General features: G+C 43.8%; 2 protein-coding genes across 2 annotated transcripts; one reads left to right on the forward strand and one right to left on the reverse strand.

The window, feature by feature from the left end:
• Positions 1–290: 290 nt before the first annotated feature.
• Positions 291–5,629, reverse strand: tmem127 (transmembrane protein 127). The gene is made up of 3 exons (XM_060856652.1): positions 5,233–5,629; positions 3,522–3,686; positions 291–2,089 (listed from the first exon to the last, which is right to left on the reverse strand). Exons 1-3 carry the CDS (start codon positions 5,471–5,473, stop codon positions 1,782–1,784), a joined length of 714 nt encoding a protein of 237 aa, XP_060712635.1. The 5' UTR covers positions 5,474–5,629; the 3' UTR covers positions 291–1,781.
• Positions 5,630–5,634: 5 nt separating this feature from the next.
• Positions 5,635–15,666, forward strand: ciao1 (cytosolic iron-sulfur assembly component 1). The gene is made up of 7 exons (XM_060856649.1): positions 5,635–5,939; positions 6,036–6,184; positions 8,870–8,981; positions 11,147–11,235; positions 11,426–11,627; positions 12,278–12,365; positions 12,823–15,666. Exons 1-7 carry the CDS (start codon positions 5,801–5,803, stop codon positions 13,055–13,057), a joined length of 1,014 nt encoding a protein of 337 aa, XP_060712632.1. The 5' UTR covers positions 5,635–5,800; the 3' UTR covers positions 13,058–15,666.
• Positions 15,667–15,823: the final 157 nt, after the last annotated feature.

Consider the following 15,823-nt stretch of genomic DNA (forward strand, 5'->3'; position numbering starts at 1 on the left):
TGGTATATTTCCCAATTACACAACAGCTGGTTGTTACTTGAGAAAAGCAACAGTTGGTTCAGGGAATGCTGAATGATCTTGGTTTGACCAGAAGAAGGATATTTTGCTATTTGTTGCATCCAATTTAACTCCCACTATTGTTCTTCTTAGTCCAGTTTCACAACTTCCATCATTTTAAAGTGCATTCATGGTCAAGACACAAAGCTAGTAAGACACGATACTAAGTGACAAATGAAAGTCCACAAGTAATTCGCCAGCCTGGGTGTGAATCATTCTGCAACACGTGTGTGTTTGTGGTTGACAATCTTGTTTAATTTACATCACTTACCACAAAGGCATGCCTGAAAAATAACAACAGGTGGGGCTGTTGTATTTCTGGTCAAGCAGGTCATCCTGTCTCTCACACTCTGAAATCTATCTCTCTCAAGGAAGCGAAAGTGCTTCACATCCTTGCTGCCATGCCTTATAACACAACTGCAGTGTGGATCCAAAGGAAAATCTGTCGTCGAAAGTTAACATAATCCCAGAAGAGATGCAAATGATGATTTTAAAAACAATGATTTAACCAGAGATGATGGGTGTAATATCCCTGGGGAAAATATATCCTTTCTGCTTTTAATTAGTAAAACATAAAAAAGACCCTATTTAACCTAATCCTCACTTGATGTTTGCCAATGTTTGAAAACTCTAAATGTGAAGAATGCAATTGTCTCTCACTGGGATTTCTGTGATCAACTGTCCTCCCATTGAAAAGCTATCTGTGATCGGTTTTTGCTTCCATGCAATTAAAAAAAATTGTGATATTTTGCCAAACTACAGTCATGAGGCAGAATTTAACAACATTTAAAAATCCACACTCGAAATTTGTTGTGTTCCCTTACTATAAAAGCTAATAACAGTATTCTTTGGGATCTGATTTAGTGCTTTTCCCTCCTCTTCCCATATGATAATTGGGATAGGGAACATAAACTTCAAACAAAGCAACTGAACAAACTAAAACAAAACTAATCCCAGTTGGTCAGTTCATGGGCCTGCCAAATTCATAATGTGAACTGTACATTTCCCTACCTCACTCCGAAGATTTCTCAAAGGCTCTCTTATTCTCTCGCTAAGTATTCCTTGTTTAGATATTTCCTTGTTTTACATAAGTGAAGTTGTAAATATGCAAGTGTTTAATACGACGGTGCAAACAAGCAAAAGCTCACTTTCAGGCTAAGAAATCAGAGACAGTATCCTTTTGACTGCGGCGTATTGCAATAGTCATTCAATTGTGGGCAAAAAATTTTTAAATCCCTTTACAAGAACATGGACATGTTTCAGAATCAAATTGTTTTGGAAGTATTCAAAACAATAATAATAAAAGCACATAATTGTAGTTTATTTAAAGCATGAAAAGATTTGAAGTCTATAAAATGTTTAACGTCACAAGTGATCACATACAGCCTTCCGAAGTTAAAAAGGTACTGCCTCTTTAACAAGTATGATCACTGTTGAGAAGTCAACTCCAACTCACTCAAAAAAGGTCTCATCACCTCTGAACCAGAATACCCAGGTTCTTATCTCACCAATCCTAGAAATGCATCATAACATGTCTGAACAAGTTGATTCATTTAAAATAAAACCAATGTTTTAGTAGCTGAGATGATCACAGCTTTCGGCCTCCGAGCTGGAAGGATGATGAGAAGTTGGAGTGAAGTGGTCGAGGTTGAGAATTCCACTGAACAAGTTTGAACAGTCAAGTGAAGTGAAGTTGGAGAAAAGAAAATTATGTGTCCTGAAATTCAGGGGGTGTAGGCAGGGGGAGGTTGGAACTGGTTGACAATTTCATATTCCACTGGATATGGTTCATTCTCTTCCATTTCTGATAGCAGTTCCAGTGCTTGTTCCTCTTCCTCAGTTGGGTAGTGTCGGAGAAGGTTAGCAGCTGTTGCCAAGATGGATGCTCCCCCAGCTCCGGCCACCAAGTAAAAGCTAACAGCAAAGGTCACGTAGACACGGGAACCATGATATTTTTTGTGTTGCTGCTGAAGAGCGAGGATCAATTCTGAGGCCCAGTAACAGAACCCGATCACTGTAGCACATTGCAGAACTGTAGGTAATAAAAAAAAAAACGGTGACTAGAGCAAGGATGGGGGGTGCTCGGACAAAATTCTAATAACTTTCAAGTGTCAACTCATCCTTATCAACGAGTTTATACAACATGCAGTTTGCTGCCAAGATTCCAAACAGAATTGGAAAATTATGCCAGGGGACGGCACTCCAAGCAGAAACAATTTAGTGAACCAATCAGCAGCAACATGGGAAACAACTGATGTCTAAATCAAAGAGAGCTAGCTTTGCAAACAAAACCATTGTTCACTCCAAAACATGTGCGGGAGGGAGGAAGAGTGGATGGGGGAGGGTGGAAAAGAGGTGGAGTGGAGTATACATGAGTCGGGAAAGGTAATGATGTGCATTGACTAAGTTTGTACATGCAGGAAGACGGACACATGAGTGGTGGTTGGAAGGGCTCAAGGGATGTAGAGAGGATGTCACAGCAAACTTGTGTACAAGTGGAACAGGACGGAAATAAACAGGTTCACAGCGAGGAAGCCTCATGGCCACTATTTTCCACTATTTGCTCAAAGGCAACCTGCTCCTGGTGCCCACTTTTCTCCCAAATCCACTGAAGTTCGTTGGAAAATGTATCAGTTGGGCCAAGCGTTTTGGTTGGTGTTTGTTTCCAACTCAACCAAGTCAGATTCCCACTCCCTTCCCTGAGGAATGAGGTTTGGATTCAGAGGCCTATCTCAAATTTGTTTCCAACCACAAAAGGAAAAGATCTGCTGTTGGACACAGTTCAATGCCCATTTTAAATTACTCATTAGAATTGCAGTTTTTGTGCCAAATGTCATCTTGTGCAACTGGGTGACAAACATACCCAGTTCCCAAATTGTTACCCCTTATGAAAATATGGGACAATTCTGCACAAAACAGTGGGAGTGGCAAAACAATTGTGATTAATTAGTTCCAAATATGAAACATAGAGGACCTTTTCTAAATAATTAATTCATGGGGCATTGGTATTCTCTGGCTGGGCCATCATTTATTCCTGATCCCTAATGGCCCAGAGGATACAAACAGCAATTTTCCATCAGCATGTTTGGATGAAGAGTCACTGGACATGAACTCTGCTTTCTCGCCACAGATGCTACCAGACAAACTTCACCAATTTGTTTCTGTTTCAGTTCTCCAGCATTGAAAAAATGAAACAAAACTGCCAAAGTTCTAAACATGTCGTCAAAAGAAAAATAAATAACAAATATGATAACATGAAGGGTCTCCTCAAGCGCTTCAACAGCAGCACTGAAGAAAGAAGTCAACGAGTCCTGCTGCATCTTCCGATTCCCTAACTAAAAAAAGTCTTCCTTTTGAGATGTATTCATCATTTCAAAAGTGACTTGCAGAATAGTGTTTTAAGTACTCAAAACAACCAAATTAATCTAGCATGTTTAAAAATATCTAGTTTCACTCGGTCGCACCTGTGAGAATATGAGCAAAGGCGTATCTGCGAGTAATCTTCAACGCTGGATGTTTTGGTCCAAACACGTCAAGTAGAAAAGCAGACAAACTGCAAAGAATCCCCAGGAAACAAAAGGCACCAATAACCCGCAGCAGGAGCACAGTCTGAGGATTCATACAATAATCTGTGAAAACAGAAGAAATGAGTATCAGACTGCTTCACATCGTAAATCAACAACCAGATTAAATAGAATTCAACATCACAGAAGCAACTCGAATAATGGCTTAGAATTAACTTTTCACCAGACAATAACTTTCCACTTACTCCTACTCAATGTTTAAAATTTGAAAGATGGTCTTGCCTCTTATGAAAACATTTGTATTATAAAAGGAATTCCACTTCTGAGAAAGGGTCACCAGAGCTGAAATATTAACCCTGATTTTGCTCAACAGGTGCAGCTAGAGCTGAGTTTTTCCAGCAATTTTTATTTTTTAAGATGGCTTGTTTCCATGCTGTAGGCACTTTGGCACAACCTCAAGGGTAACCCACCGAGACCCATTTCCCTCTGACTAATGCACCTTACACGATGGGCAATTTAGCATGGTCAATTCACCTGACCTGCACATCTTTGGACTGTGGGAGGAAACCAGACACAGAGGAAACCCACGCAGACATGGGAGAATGTGCAAACTCCAAACAGACAGTCACCCGAGGTTGGAATCAAACCTGGGACCCTGGCGCTATAAGGCAGCAGTGCTAACCACTGAGCAACCGTGCCACCCATGCTTACTTGAAATCACAAGCTAAGTTTCATGTCAGCTGTGACTTTTTTGGAAGGATTTTTGTCTTCAAGTCACAGATTATTGACTGAAGTCCACTCTTGGATTCACAACCAAAATTCACATTCCACTGATGGAATACTCAATACAATACTCAGACATGGCCCCTTTTAAACCCCGATAAGCCTCTCTCAAGTGGAAGCAAGATATTCCAAAGCACAATTTTGAACAAGTAGGAGGGATCTGTTTGCGTGGAGTTGGTACTTTCCTCCCAGTGTCTGCATAAGTTTCCTCCAGAATCCGCCACAATTCCGAGATGTGCAGGTGAGGTGGATGTACCATGGGAAATGCAGGCGGCGGGGTGGCATCTGGATTGGGGCGCTCTTCGAGTAAAAAATTAGGTCTGCAGATGCTGGAGATCACAGCTGCAAATGTGTTGCTGGTCAAAGCACAGCAGGTTAGGCAGCATCTCAGGAATAGAGAATTCGACGTTTCGAGCATAAGCCTGATGAAGGGCTTATGCTCGAAACGTCGAATTCTCTATTCCTTTGGGGCGCTCTTCGGAACAGCAAGTGTGGACTCGTTGCGCCAATTTGACCTGCTTTCACACTACGTGGATTCGACGAAGTCCTTAATAAACTCAAAGAAACGGGTGTCAGATGTATGGTCTGTTCCTGGGACCTTGCTGCCTGCGCTTCCTGGTTTGGGACATACTGTCGTTGGAAACTGCGCGACTTTTCTCGGGTATCATAAAGGAGGTAACAAGTCCCAACATGGACAGGCTATTTCACAGCGGGAGGGAGGACAGTGAATAACTGAGATGTCCAACATCCAGACACAAAGAGGAAGCACTATCTTGCATTCCTGCCCTCGCAGACGATGCCTCAGCAACGCCCTCTCCTCTGGGTTTCCTCCTCCGCCCACTAAACCACACCTTCCCACTTCCCTTACCTTCCAACAGGGCCGAGTCCAGGCGTCCCAGAACATCCGCGACCCCGAGCTCCTGCCGTGGGCACATGCCCCCGTGCGCGCGCAGCCAAGCCGGTTCCGCCAACGCCGTGCACAGCGCAGTCACCGAGAGCGCGCCCGGCACCGCCGATGCCAAGCTCCGCTCCGTTTGCTTCGGGAGAGCTCCCCCAGCGCCGGGACGCCGGCGCGACCCTGCCAGACCGGCTCCCGCGTGTCCATACATCCTCCTTCCCGGCCCGGGCCGCCGCGAGACAGCGACTGATCGCCGAAACCCCGACAGAAGTCACCGACAACAATAATTTACAAGAGAGGAGCCATCAGCTGCGTATCCGCTTCCGATCGACCCAGCCGAAACTAACACCGGATGTGATGTCCGAGGAGTTCACACCCGCCCTCGGCGCTTCCTGGTGATTGGTGACATCTGCACTTGATGGGCGTAACGGGTCCGCGAATCGGAAGCAGGCGCTGGCGAGTCCTCCAACCAATCCGGAGCAGGGGTGGCTGAGGGGGCTGGCGCGTCTGTCGAGGGCAGGTCAGCCGCGCGCCCGGGATGAAACGGCGGTTGGCGCTCGAGGCGCGTTTCTCGGCGCACCCGGACTCGCGGGCCTGGTATGTGGCCTGGAGCCCGAGCGGGACGCTGCTCGCTTCGTGTGGAGGCGACCGGGCGGTGCGGATTTGGGCCAGAGAAGGTGCGAGCGGCTTTCCCCATCGATCGGCCGGGGCGGGTTGTACACGGGGCCTGGACTTTCATTCTCCTGACTTTATTTCTGTTTCCCCCACCCCAGGGTCTTCCTGGCTGTGCAAGTGCCTCCTGGAAGATGGGCACCAGCGGACCGTGCGGAAGGTCTCCTGGTCGCCGTGCGGTACCTACCTTGCTTCGGTCAGCTTCGACGCCACCACCTGCATCTGGAGGAAGAAGGAGGCCGTGTTTGAGGTAGCGCACCCCGAGCTCCAGCTGTGACACTTAATGGCTGCCAGTGTGCCCCCCCCCACCCCTTCATGGAGGTGGACATCGAGATGACCCTTGAAGTGGAGGGTGGGGGGAGGATCTTGACAGGAACGGTGTGGAGAGGATGTACCCTCTTCGGGCAGACCGCAGAGCCCACAAATTCAGAGAGGCCAAGGAAAGGTTGGCCTTGTGTCCAAAGCGGGGATGTTCTGCTCAGATTGTGTCCAGGGGGACATATGCACTGCCAATTGGAGGCAGGCCAGAGAAGGTTCACTCGGTTGGGTATGGAAGGACTGAGCGAGGAGATTTAGGGCGGCACAGTGGTTAGCACTGCTGCCTCACAGCGCCAGAGACCTGGGTTCAATTCCCACCTCAGGCGACTGACTGTGTGGAGTTTGCACGTTCTCCCCGTGTCTGCGTGGGTTTCCTCCGGGTGCTCCGGTTTCCTCCCACAGTCCAAAGATGTGCGGGTCAGGTGAATTGGCCATGCTAAATTGCCCATAGTGTTAGGTAAGGGGTATATGTAGGGGTAGGGGTATGGGTGGGTTGCGCTTCGGCGGGTCGGTGTGGACTTGTTGGGCCGAAGGGCCTGTTTCCACACTGTAAGTAATCTAAAATCTAAATGTTGTGGAGGTTGGGCGTGGACCCGTTGAAGTATAGAAGAGTGAGAGGTGACCCTGCAGAAAGGTGAAACATTCCTAGGGCTATTGGCAGGGTAAGTCGTTGAGAGGTTGATTCACCTTGCAGAGCAGTCCAAGTCTGGAGTGCACAACCTCAGACTGCAGAATGGTCCATTTAAGACAGATGTGGAGGAAATTTTTCTCCCAAAGTACAGTGAATCGCTGAAATTCTTCACCGCAGAGGACTGGCAAGGCTGGGTTATTTAAGGATGAGATTGACAGATTTTTAATAACTGAGAGAATTGAGAGTTATGATCAGCCAAGTCACTGGGCTGAATAGCCTACTTCTGCTTCTGTGTGTTATGGTATGATTTAAATAACATGGAATACAAAGAGAACTGATCTTTTTGAGACAAAGTTGGCTTGTAGGTAGGAGACAGAGAGTGCTGTCAGAGGGTTGCTTTTAGGATTGGAGGTCATTGACTATCGGTGTGCTGCTAACATGGGTCCTGGGTCTGCTGCTTTCTGTAATTTGCATAAATGATTTGGATGTGAACATAGATGGTATGGTTAGTAAGTTTTGCATATGACACCTCAGAATACAACAGCTCCACGATAACTTAGGCTGAGGAGTGGCAGATGAAGTTGAACTGAGATAAATATGAGATGTGACATTTTGGTAAGGCAAATCAGGGCAGAATTTATACACTTAATGGAAAGGTCCTGAGGTGTATTGCTAAATAAAGAAGCCTTGTAGAGCAGGTTCAGAGTGCTACGACATGGGTTAAACCCTCCTGCTTAATTTAAACCAGCAACACAGAAAAGATTCATCCTGTGCAGTAATCTATGAAAATTTGAGAGGCCAAAAACTATTTAAATTAAAAATTAACAACTTTATTTCTTAAAGTATAACAGAATAATTAACAAACGACTATTTACAGCTCCTTCCTTGAACCAATCTTTTACCTTCCCTTCGATAATACTAGTCCGATAAACCACCCCCGATTAAAGTTTACCAAAGAATCAAGTTTTCAAATCCGCCCAGCTGTCAGATCTTCTATTTGGATCTTCCTGTGTCTTTTCTTTTTAGGGATTATGCTTCACAGGTTGCTGCTTGATAAAGGTACCTTTAAGAGAGCTATTCTCTGGCAGCTGCAGATGTCATTGGCTTAGCAGTTCTCCTCTCAATTGTTCAATTTTCTCCGGTCTTATACCCCCAGAGCATCGGATTCTGTCATCAGCTTTTAAAAGATCTGTGTCCATATTGTACAACTCTTATCACTCCAGAAGACACAGATGATCAAAGTTTTGGGAGGAGATTTGTAGCTCGGATGCTCATTGTTGTGGTTCTGTTCGCCGAGCTGGGAGTTTTTGTTGCAAACGTTTTATCCCCTTTCTAGGTGACATCCTCAGTGCTAGGGAGCCTCCTGTGAAGCGCTTCTGTGATGTTTCTGTGAAGCTCCCAAGCACCGAGGATGTCACCTAGAAAGGGGACGAAATGTTTGCAACAAAAACTCCCAGCTCGGCGAACAGAACCACAACAGACACAGATGAGCTGAGCACCCAATTAATCCTGTCGCTGTTACTGCATTATTGCCCCTCCTTCCCCAACCTTGATTCCTCTTAACTTGCTGTCCTCCCTACTCTTCCTCTTCTCCCTTAGCTTTCCTCCCTCCCATACCTTCCTCATGTCAGCCCCCCTGCACGCTTCATCCTTTCTCTCTCCTGCCCCATCTCCATCTGCCCTCCAGCACACACTCTTTTTCAATACTAGGCCCTTGCATCGCTCTCCAACTCTTCACTTCCTCCAGAAAACTGCCAAGAGCATTGTATTATTATAGTCTGAATCTTTATGTTGAGAGAATGTTTTCAAAAATAATATGACGACATTTTTGGGAGCAGTTTTATAGATGACTTGAACCTCAGGTAAGACGAAAATATGTTAAATCAATGTGTTAGTTACATTGGTGCTTCTGTGAACTGATCGAAGCAGTAAATTTGGCATACGTTTGAGTGTTAAGATTCTCAGGTTTGGTGTTTGTTTTCATAGCTTTTGACAACACTGGAAGGACACGAGAATGAAGTGAAATCTGTAGCCTGGGCTCCATCTGGCAGTCTTCTTGCAACATGCAGCAGGGATAAAAGTGTATGGGTTTGGGAAGGTGAGATACTTTGAATTTAGCGTCTTTGAAAATGCCATTTTGCAAAGCACCTGAGACATGTCTGAAAGGGTGGGAAAAGCAGAAACCCCATAATACTTAAGTAGCTGAATATGTGCTTGAGGTTCTGACTTTCATAAGCTTGAACTCAGCTTCTACAAACATGATGGGCCAAATAGCCTCCTTTGTGTTTTAAATTTGCGTAATACAGTGGGATAAACCTTGGCAGTCTAGTCTTGAAAGTCACCAAATATATTGGCATTGTGGATAAAAGGTGTATTTTGTTATTTATTCTGTCATGTTAAGGCTCAACCACAGTAGATAGCTGCCTACTAAGGATTGCATGTTTTTATACCAAAAAAGCATCCATCAATCAGATAGGATATTATGCAAATTAATAGTTTTATAGTTAGCTATGCTGCTGAGATGGTTTATGATTGCATACTTGATTAACTCTAATTAAATTTGACTGGCTCTCATGATCCTAATCCACTTCCTATCAGTTCAGAGTGTAATGATGTCACATCTGTACTGTCAACTCCTTCAAAGATTGTGTGTAGTCTGAAGGATGACAACAAGGACAAGATTTAATAAGATATGTAGATGGGAGCAAAGTGTTGTAAAGAGTCATAGAGATGTACAGCATGGAAACAGACCCTTTGGTCCAACCCGTCCATGCCGACCAGATATCCCAACCCAATCTCGTCCCACCTGCCCATATCCCTCCAAACCCTTCCTATTCATATACCCATCCAAATGCCTCTTAAATGTTGCAATTGTACCAGCCTCCACCACTTCCTCTGGCAGCTCATTCTATACATGTACCACCCTCTGACCGAAAAAGTTGCCCCTTAGGTCTCTCTTATATTTTTCCCCTCGCACCATAAACCTATGCCGTCCAGTTCTGGACTCCCCCACCCCAGGAAAAAAACACTTTGTCTATTAATCCTATCCAGGCCCCTCATTATTTTATAAATCACTATAAGGTCAACCCCCAGCCTCCAATGCTCCAGGGAAAACAGCCCCAGCTTGTTCAGCCTCTCCCTATAGCTCAAATTCTCCAACCCCGGTAATATCCTTGTGGTTCTTTTCTGAACCCTTTCAAGTTTCACAACATCTTTACGATAGGAAGGAGACCAGAATTGCACATGGTATTCCAACGGTGGCCTAACCAATGTCCTTTACAGCCACAACATGACCTCCCAACTCCTGTACTTGATACCCTGACCAATAAAGGAAAGTATACCAAACGCCTTTTTCACTGTTCCTATCTACCTGCACTTTCAAGGAGCTATGAACCTGCACCCCAAGGTCTCTTTGTTCAGCAACACTCCCTACGACCTTACCATTAAGTGTATAAGTCCTGCTAAGATTTGCTTTCCCAAAATGCAGCACCTTACATTTATCTGATTTCATCTGCTACTTCTCAGCCCAATGGCCCACCTGGTCCAGATCCTGTTGTAATCTGAGGTAACCCTCTTGGCTTTCCACTACACCTCCAATTTTGATGTCATCTGCAAACTTACTAACTGTATCTCTTATTCTTGCATCAAAATCATTCATGTAAATGACAAAAAAGGAGAGGAGCCAGCACCGATCCTTGTGGCACTCCACTGGTCACGGGCCTCCAGTCTGAAAAACAACCCTCCACCACCACCCTCTGTCTTCTACCTTTGAGCCAGTTCTGTATCCAAATGGCGAGTTCTCCCTCTATTCCATGAGATCTAATCTTGCTAATCAGTCTCCCATGGGGAACCTTGTTGAATGCCTTACTGAAGTTCATATAGATCATATCTACTGCTCTGCCCTCATCAATCCTCTTTGTTACTTCTTCAGAAAACTCAATCAAGTTTGTGAGACATGATTTCCCATGCACTAAGCCATGTTGACTATCCCTAATCAGTCCTTGCCTTTGCAAATACATGTCCATCCTGTCCCTCAGGATTCCCTCCATCAACTGGGCACAATAAACATTGAGTGGATGCAAGGGTCAAAACTTTCAACATCAATAATAAAGCAAAATGCCATATATGTTTTTGTAAACTGCGGGCCTGTCGCAGACTCAACTGTCTGAAATTAGTAGTGCATGCTGCTAAGGGATTACGGTTCAGTTCATTGAGTAAGGACTCTATGAAAAACTGTTCATGGCATTCTCATTTGCTTTTTAGTGGATGAAGATGATGATTATGAGTGTGTGAGTGTACTGAATGCTCATACTCAGGATGTCAAACATGTCATCTGGCACCCAAAGGGAGAGGTAAGAGTTCTCAAGAACCACATGGTTTACATTCCTCACTGCTGTTCTTAATTGTTTGCAGTATCTGTGTCTTTTGATTTAGATTGGATATATTGTCTTATGAGCCAGATATGGTGTACCTTTTCAACGATGCAATGTAGTAAAGACTGTACAACTAACTGTTAATGTGTATTTCTCAATTCAACACTAGTTCCTGGCTTCTGGAAGCTATGATAACAGCATTAAACTATACAAGGAGGAAGATGATGACTGGGTCTGTGTTGACACTCTTGAAGGTCATGAGTCTACAGTTTGGAGCATTGCATTTGATAAAACTGGGGAGCATTTGGTATCTTGCAGTGATGACAAAACTGTTAAAATTTGGAAAGCATACAGGCCTGGCAATGAACAAGGTAAAGTGACTGAGCTGAGCATTGTACTATTCTTTTGGGGCTTTGTCAGTAAACTGGTTAATTGGGAACATGGGTAGTTGGTGGAGATGGATAACAGGTGGTGGGGGAAAGAAACCATTTCAGTTGTCTGTAATGACACTTGTTCATGGGGAAAAAAATGAACCTGACATCGAATATACTGGTGGTTACTCAAATCCTGTGTGCTGCAAGCTCCCATTTTAGCTGTGACAATCCATTCCACTGATGCTTGTGTGGAGGACTGGGCTCGGCTGCTTCAGTTGCCATGGCTTCTGGCCTAGAATTTTCATCAGAAACCACCCCCCCACCCTCAAGCCATGTAGGAAACTTGTTCTGTGATCTCTGTTAGATGTGAGGTTTGTGACTTGCATTAGGGTTGGCAGAGAAGATTCCACTCATCTGGTTCTGCCTCAAGTAATGTTGTCACAAATGAGATGACATTTGAGTCAGTATTCAAGATATCAAGAAAATTATGCAGCACTATCAAAAATGGATTATTTATGAAAAAGTTTTGTATCATTGGTAAAACAAGTGCTTCATTTTTTTGACTCTTAATCTTCAAAATTGAAACACTGCAACATTTTGTGTGATGGGAGTCGTCTCAATTTGACATGATTATCTTTTTGGTGCAGGTGTGATATGCAGTGGATCAGATCTGTCTTGGAAATGTGTCTGCACTCTATCTGGGTTTCACAGTCGTCCTATCTATGACATCTCCTGGTGAGTTCAAAGTCATTATTCTGTCAGTAACCTTTTTAAAAGGCAAGTTCCCCATTTGAAATGCTTTTATGATTGTTAGATCAACGCCACTCTCATTCTGCCTGGTGTGAAGGAACAGGATAGTTGGAACCACTTGGCCCAGCATCTCTCTTATGGATCTCAAGTAGAAATAATCATGGGATTCTTCAATTTCCAAAGCCCTATAACTTACAACTTCTCCAGTTTCAAATATATTTATCAAGTTTTAAACATTGAACCTGTTGCTTCCAGATTCTCACTTGCTGCATTTAATTTTTTTTGTGGCTTTTCACCAATCAAGAGTGTTCTTGATTAATTATCACAGTGATACGAGTTTATTCATATTAACTCTATTTAAACTCTTGATGTTGAACACCCTCCTTGGGTCAGATCAAAATGTCTGTCTAGCGATGTGTTTACTTAGTCTCATTTCTTTCAGGTGTCACATGACTGATGCGATAGCAACTGCATGTGGTGATGATGCAATCAGGATATTTGAGAAGGACCCTGGTTCAGACCCACACCAACCCACCTTTTCATTAATGGCCCACATTGCAAAAGCACACACTCAGGATGTCAATTGTGTGGCTTGGAACCCCAAGCAAGCTGGCTTGTTGGCTTCCTGCAGTGATGATGGGGACATTGCTATCTGGATATACGAGTTTGAAGATTAATGCAAGCATGCAATCACGTGAAAATGTTACATATCCGTACCAATGCCTTGTATACGCACTGTCTAGTCTGGAATTAATCACCATGACACATTTACCCATTTTCACATTTGCACTAGTTATGTTTCCACTCAATGGTCATGTTCTGTCTTTCTCTAATCTGGCTGGAGCTTAACAATTTAACATTAACAATTTGTTTACTCTTTCATTTGGAAGACAATTAAAATCACTGTTGAGTGTAAATGTATTTAGGCTTGTACACAACTGGTAGACAACTATTGCATATTGCGAATAGATTCTTCAGATGTACATCTGTGGTTTGAAACAATTTCTGTACAGGAGTGGCAGATTTGTCAAGCTTTTATAAATGGGGAAGAATACTTAACAGACAACTAGAATTTGTACATTCCAACTGCACTGGTCAAAGCAGCAGCACTCGTACTGGGCTTCCTCAAAGCCTTCCCTCGTGTAAGTCTGTACTCCAGCCCCATAACCTGTCAAGTTCAGACATATTTCAAATCTGCAATTTGTTGTTGTGCTTTCATAGCTTGTTATGGTTATGGGCAGGTTCTTAAACTATGTTGCGAGCTTGTGCACATACACCTGCAGTGCAACTTGATGGGAGTATGAGGACTTTGATCAGTGACAGTGATAATTATTGCAGAGTTTCAAGTTGGTGAGAGTGCAAGGGGCAGGTAATCGTGCTTCAGCTACCCTGTTTGGTTGAGAGATATGAGCTGAAAATGTGTAACCTTGAGCAGCGTGTTCCAATCCCACTCATCATTGATCATATAGATGTAGAGCACGGATCCAGACTGTTCCAACCAGATATCCCACTTGTCAGCACCCGGTCCATATCCCTCCAAACCCTTCCTATTCATATACCTTTTAAATGTTGCAATCGTACCAGCCTCCACCACTTCCTGTTGCAGCTCATTCCATACCCACACCACCCTCTGCATGAAAAAGTTGCCCTTAAGGTCTCTTTTATATCTTTCCCCTCTCACCCAAAACCTAGGCCTTCCAGTTCTGGACTCCCTCACCTCCAGGGAAAAGACCTTGTCTAAGTGGTCTGTACATGCCCTTCATGATTTTATAAACCTCGATTAAAGGTCACCCCCCCAGCCTCTGACACTCCAGGGAAAACAGCCCCAGCCTGTAGCTCAAATTCTCCAGTTCTGGCACCATCCTTGTAAAACTTTGCTAAACCCTTTCAAGTTTCACAACGTTTTTGCGATAGGAAGGAGACCAGAATTGCACGCAATATTCCAACAGTGGCCTAACCAATGTCCTGTACAGCGGCAACATGACCTCCCAATTCCTGTACTCAATACTTTGCCCAATAAAGGAAAGTATACCAAACGCCTTCTTCACTATCCTATCTACCTGTGACTCCACTTTCAGGGAGCTATGAACCTGCACTCCAAGGTCTCTGTTCAGCAACACTCCCGAGGACCTTACCATTAAGTGTATAAGTCCTGCTCAGATTTGCTTTCCCAAAAGTGCAGCACCTTGCATTTATCTGAATTAAACTCCACCTGTTCAAATCCAAATCATTTACAAAAATCACAATGTAGTGAACCCAGCACCAATCCTTGTGGCACTCCACTACTCACAGGCCTCCAGTCTGAAAAAAACCCTCTAGCACCACCCACTGTGTCTTCTACCTTCAAGCCAGTTGTGTAGCCAAATGGCTAGTTCTCAGTGTTCCATGAGATCTAACCTTGCTAACCAGTCTCCCATGGGGAATCTTGCTGAACACCTGAGGTCTATATAAATTATATCCACCACTCTGCTCTTACCAATTCTCTTTGTTACTCTTCAAAAAGCTCAATCAAGTTTGTGAGACATTACTTCCCAAACACACAGCCATGTTGATTATCCCTTATCAATCCTTGCCTTTCCAAATACATGTAAATCCTGTCCCTCAAGATTCCCTTCCAACAACTTATCCACCACTGATGTCAGGCTCATTATCATTTGATTAAAAGAAGCCTAATGTTCATGACAATGATCAGCAACTCCGTTACGGTTTGCTATTCAGTGTCAAAGGAAAACAGACATGGGCTGGCAATTTTGTCACCTCAATGTTTTATTAAAGTCCAGATCTTGAAGCACAAACATCCCAACTTGTAACTTTACATCATTGTGAAGTTAATGATGAAGGAGCTGCTGGCTGGTCTCAGGGCCCTGGCCTGGGACCGAGATGATTAGGTTTCAATCTGCACACCCATCTTGTGCTCTTTATGACACAAAGGAGCAGAGTTATTACCTACTGAAGATCCTGAATCTGATATTGCTTTCAGGTTCAGGGCTGTCACTTGCATTTAAACTCAAGTGCAATCCTCTTGCTCATGCTTGGATCATGGATTTGTAGAAAAAAAAATTCAGGTTGCAAGTGCTGCTCAGAGAAGCCAAATTGAGTAGTATCATGCATGCTTACTCTGTGTCCATGTGAATCAAAACAGGTTGACAATTACTGTTATGTGCCTGTAACTTTAAGTAAGGTTTCTACATTACAGATGACCTGGGCCAAGAGAGGACAAAGACTGTTGAGTCATTCCATTGTGTCTGATGTTTTGAAATTGAAATGGACACTTTTTGAAACCAAATTTTGAATTGTCTCCATGTGTTGCTCACGTGAAGTTCAGTCAATCTCTAAACTCAACAATGTCTAACAGACTGACCAAAATAATGTTGATCTTTCTCCTGGAAACTGATACAATGGAGCACAAAACACTTGAAAAAGACGTGTGTGGTAACTATCAC

Source organism: Hemiscyllium ocellatum, chromosome 48 (assembly GCF_020745735.1).
Source record: "Hemiscyllium ocellatum isolate sHemOce1 chromosome 48, sHemOce1.pat.X.cur, whole genome shotgun sequence".
NCBI classification, from domain to species: domain Eukaryota; kingdom Metazoa; phylum Chordata; class Chondrichthyes; order Orectolobiformes; family Hemiscylliidae; genus Hemiscyllium; species Hemiscyllium ocellatum.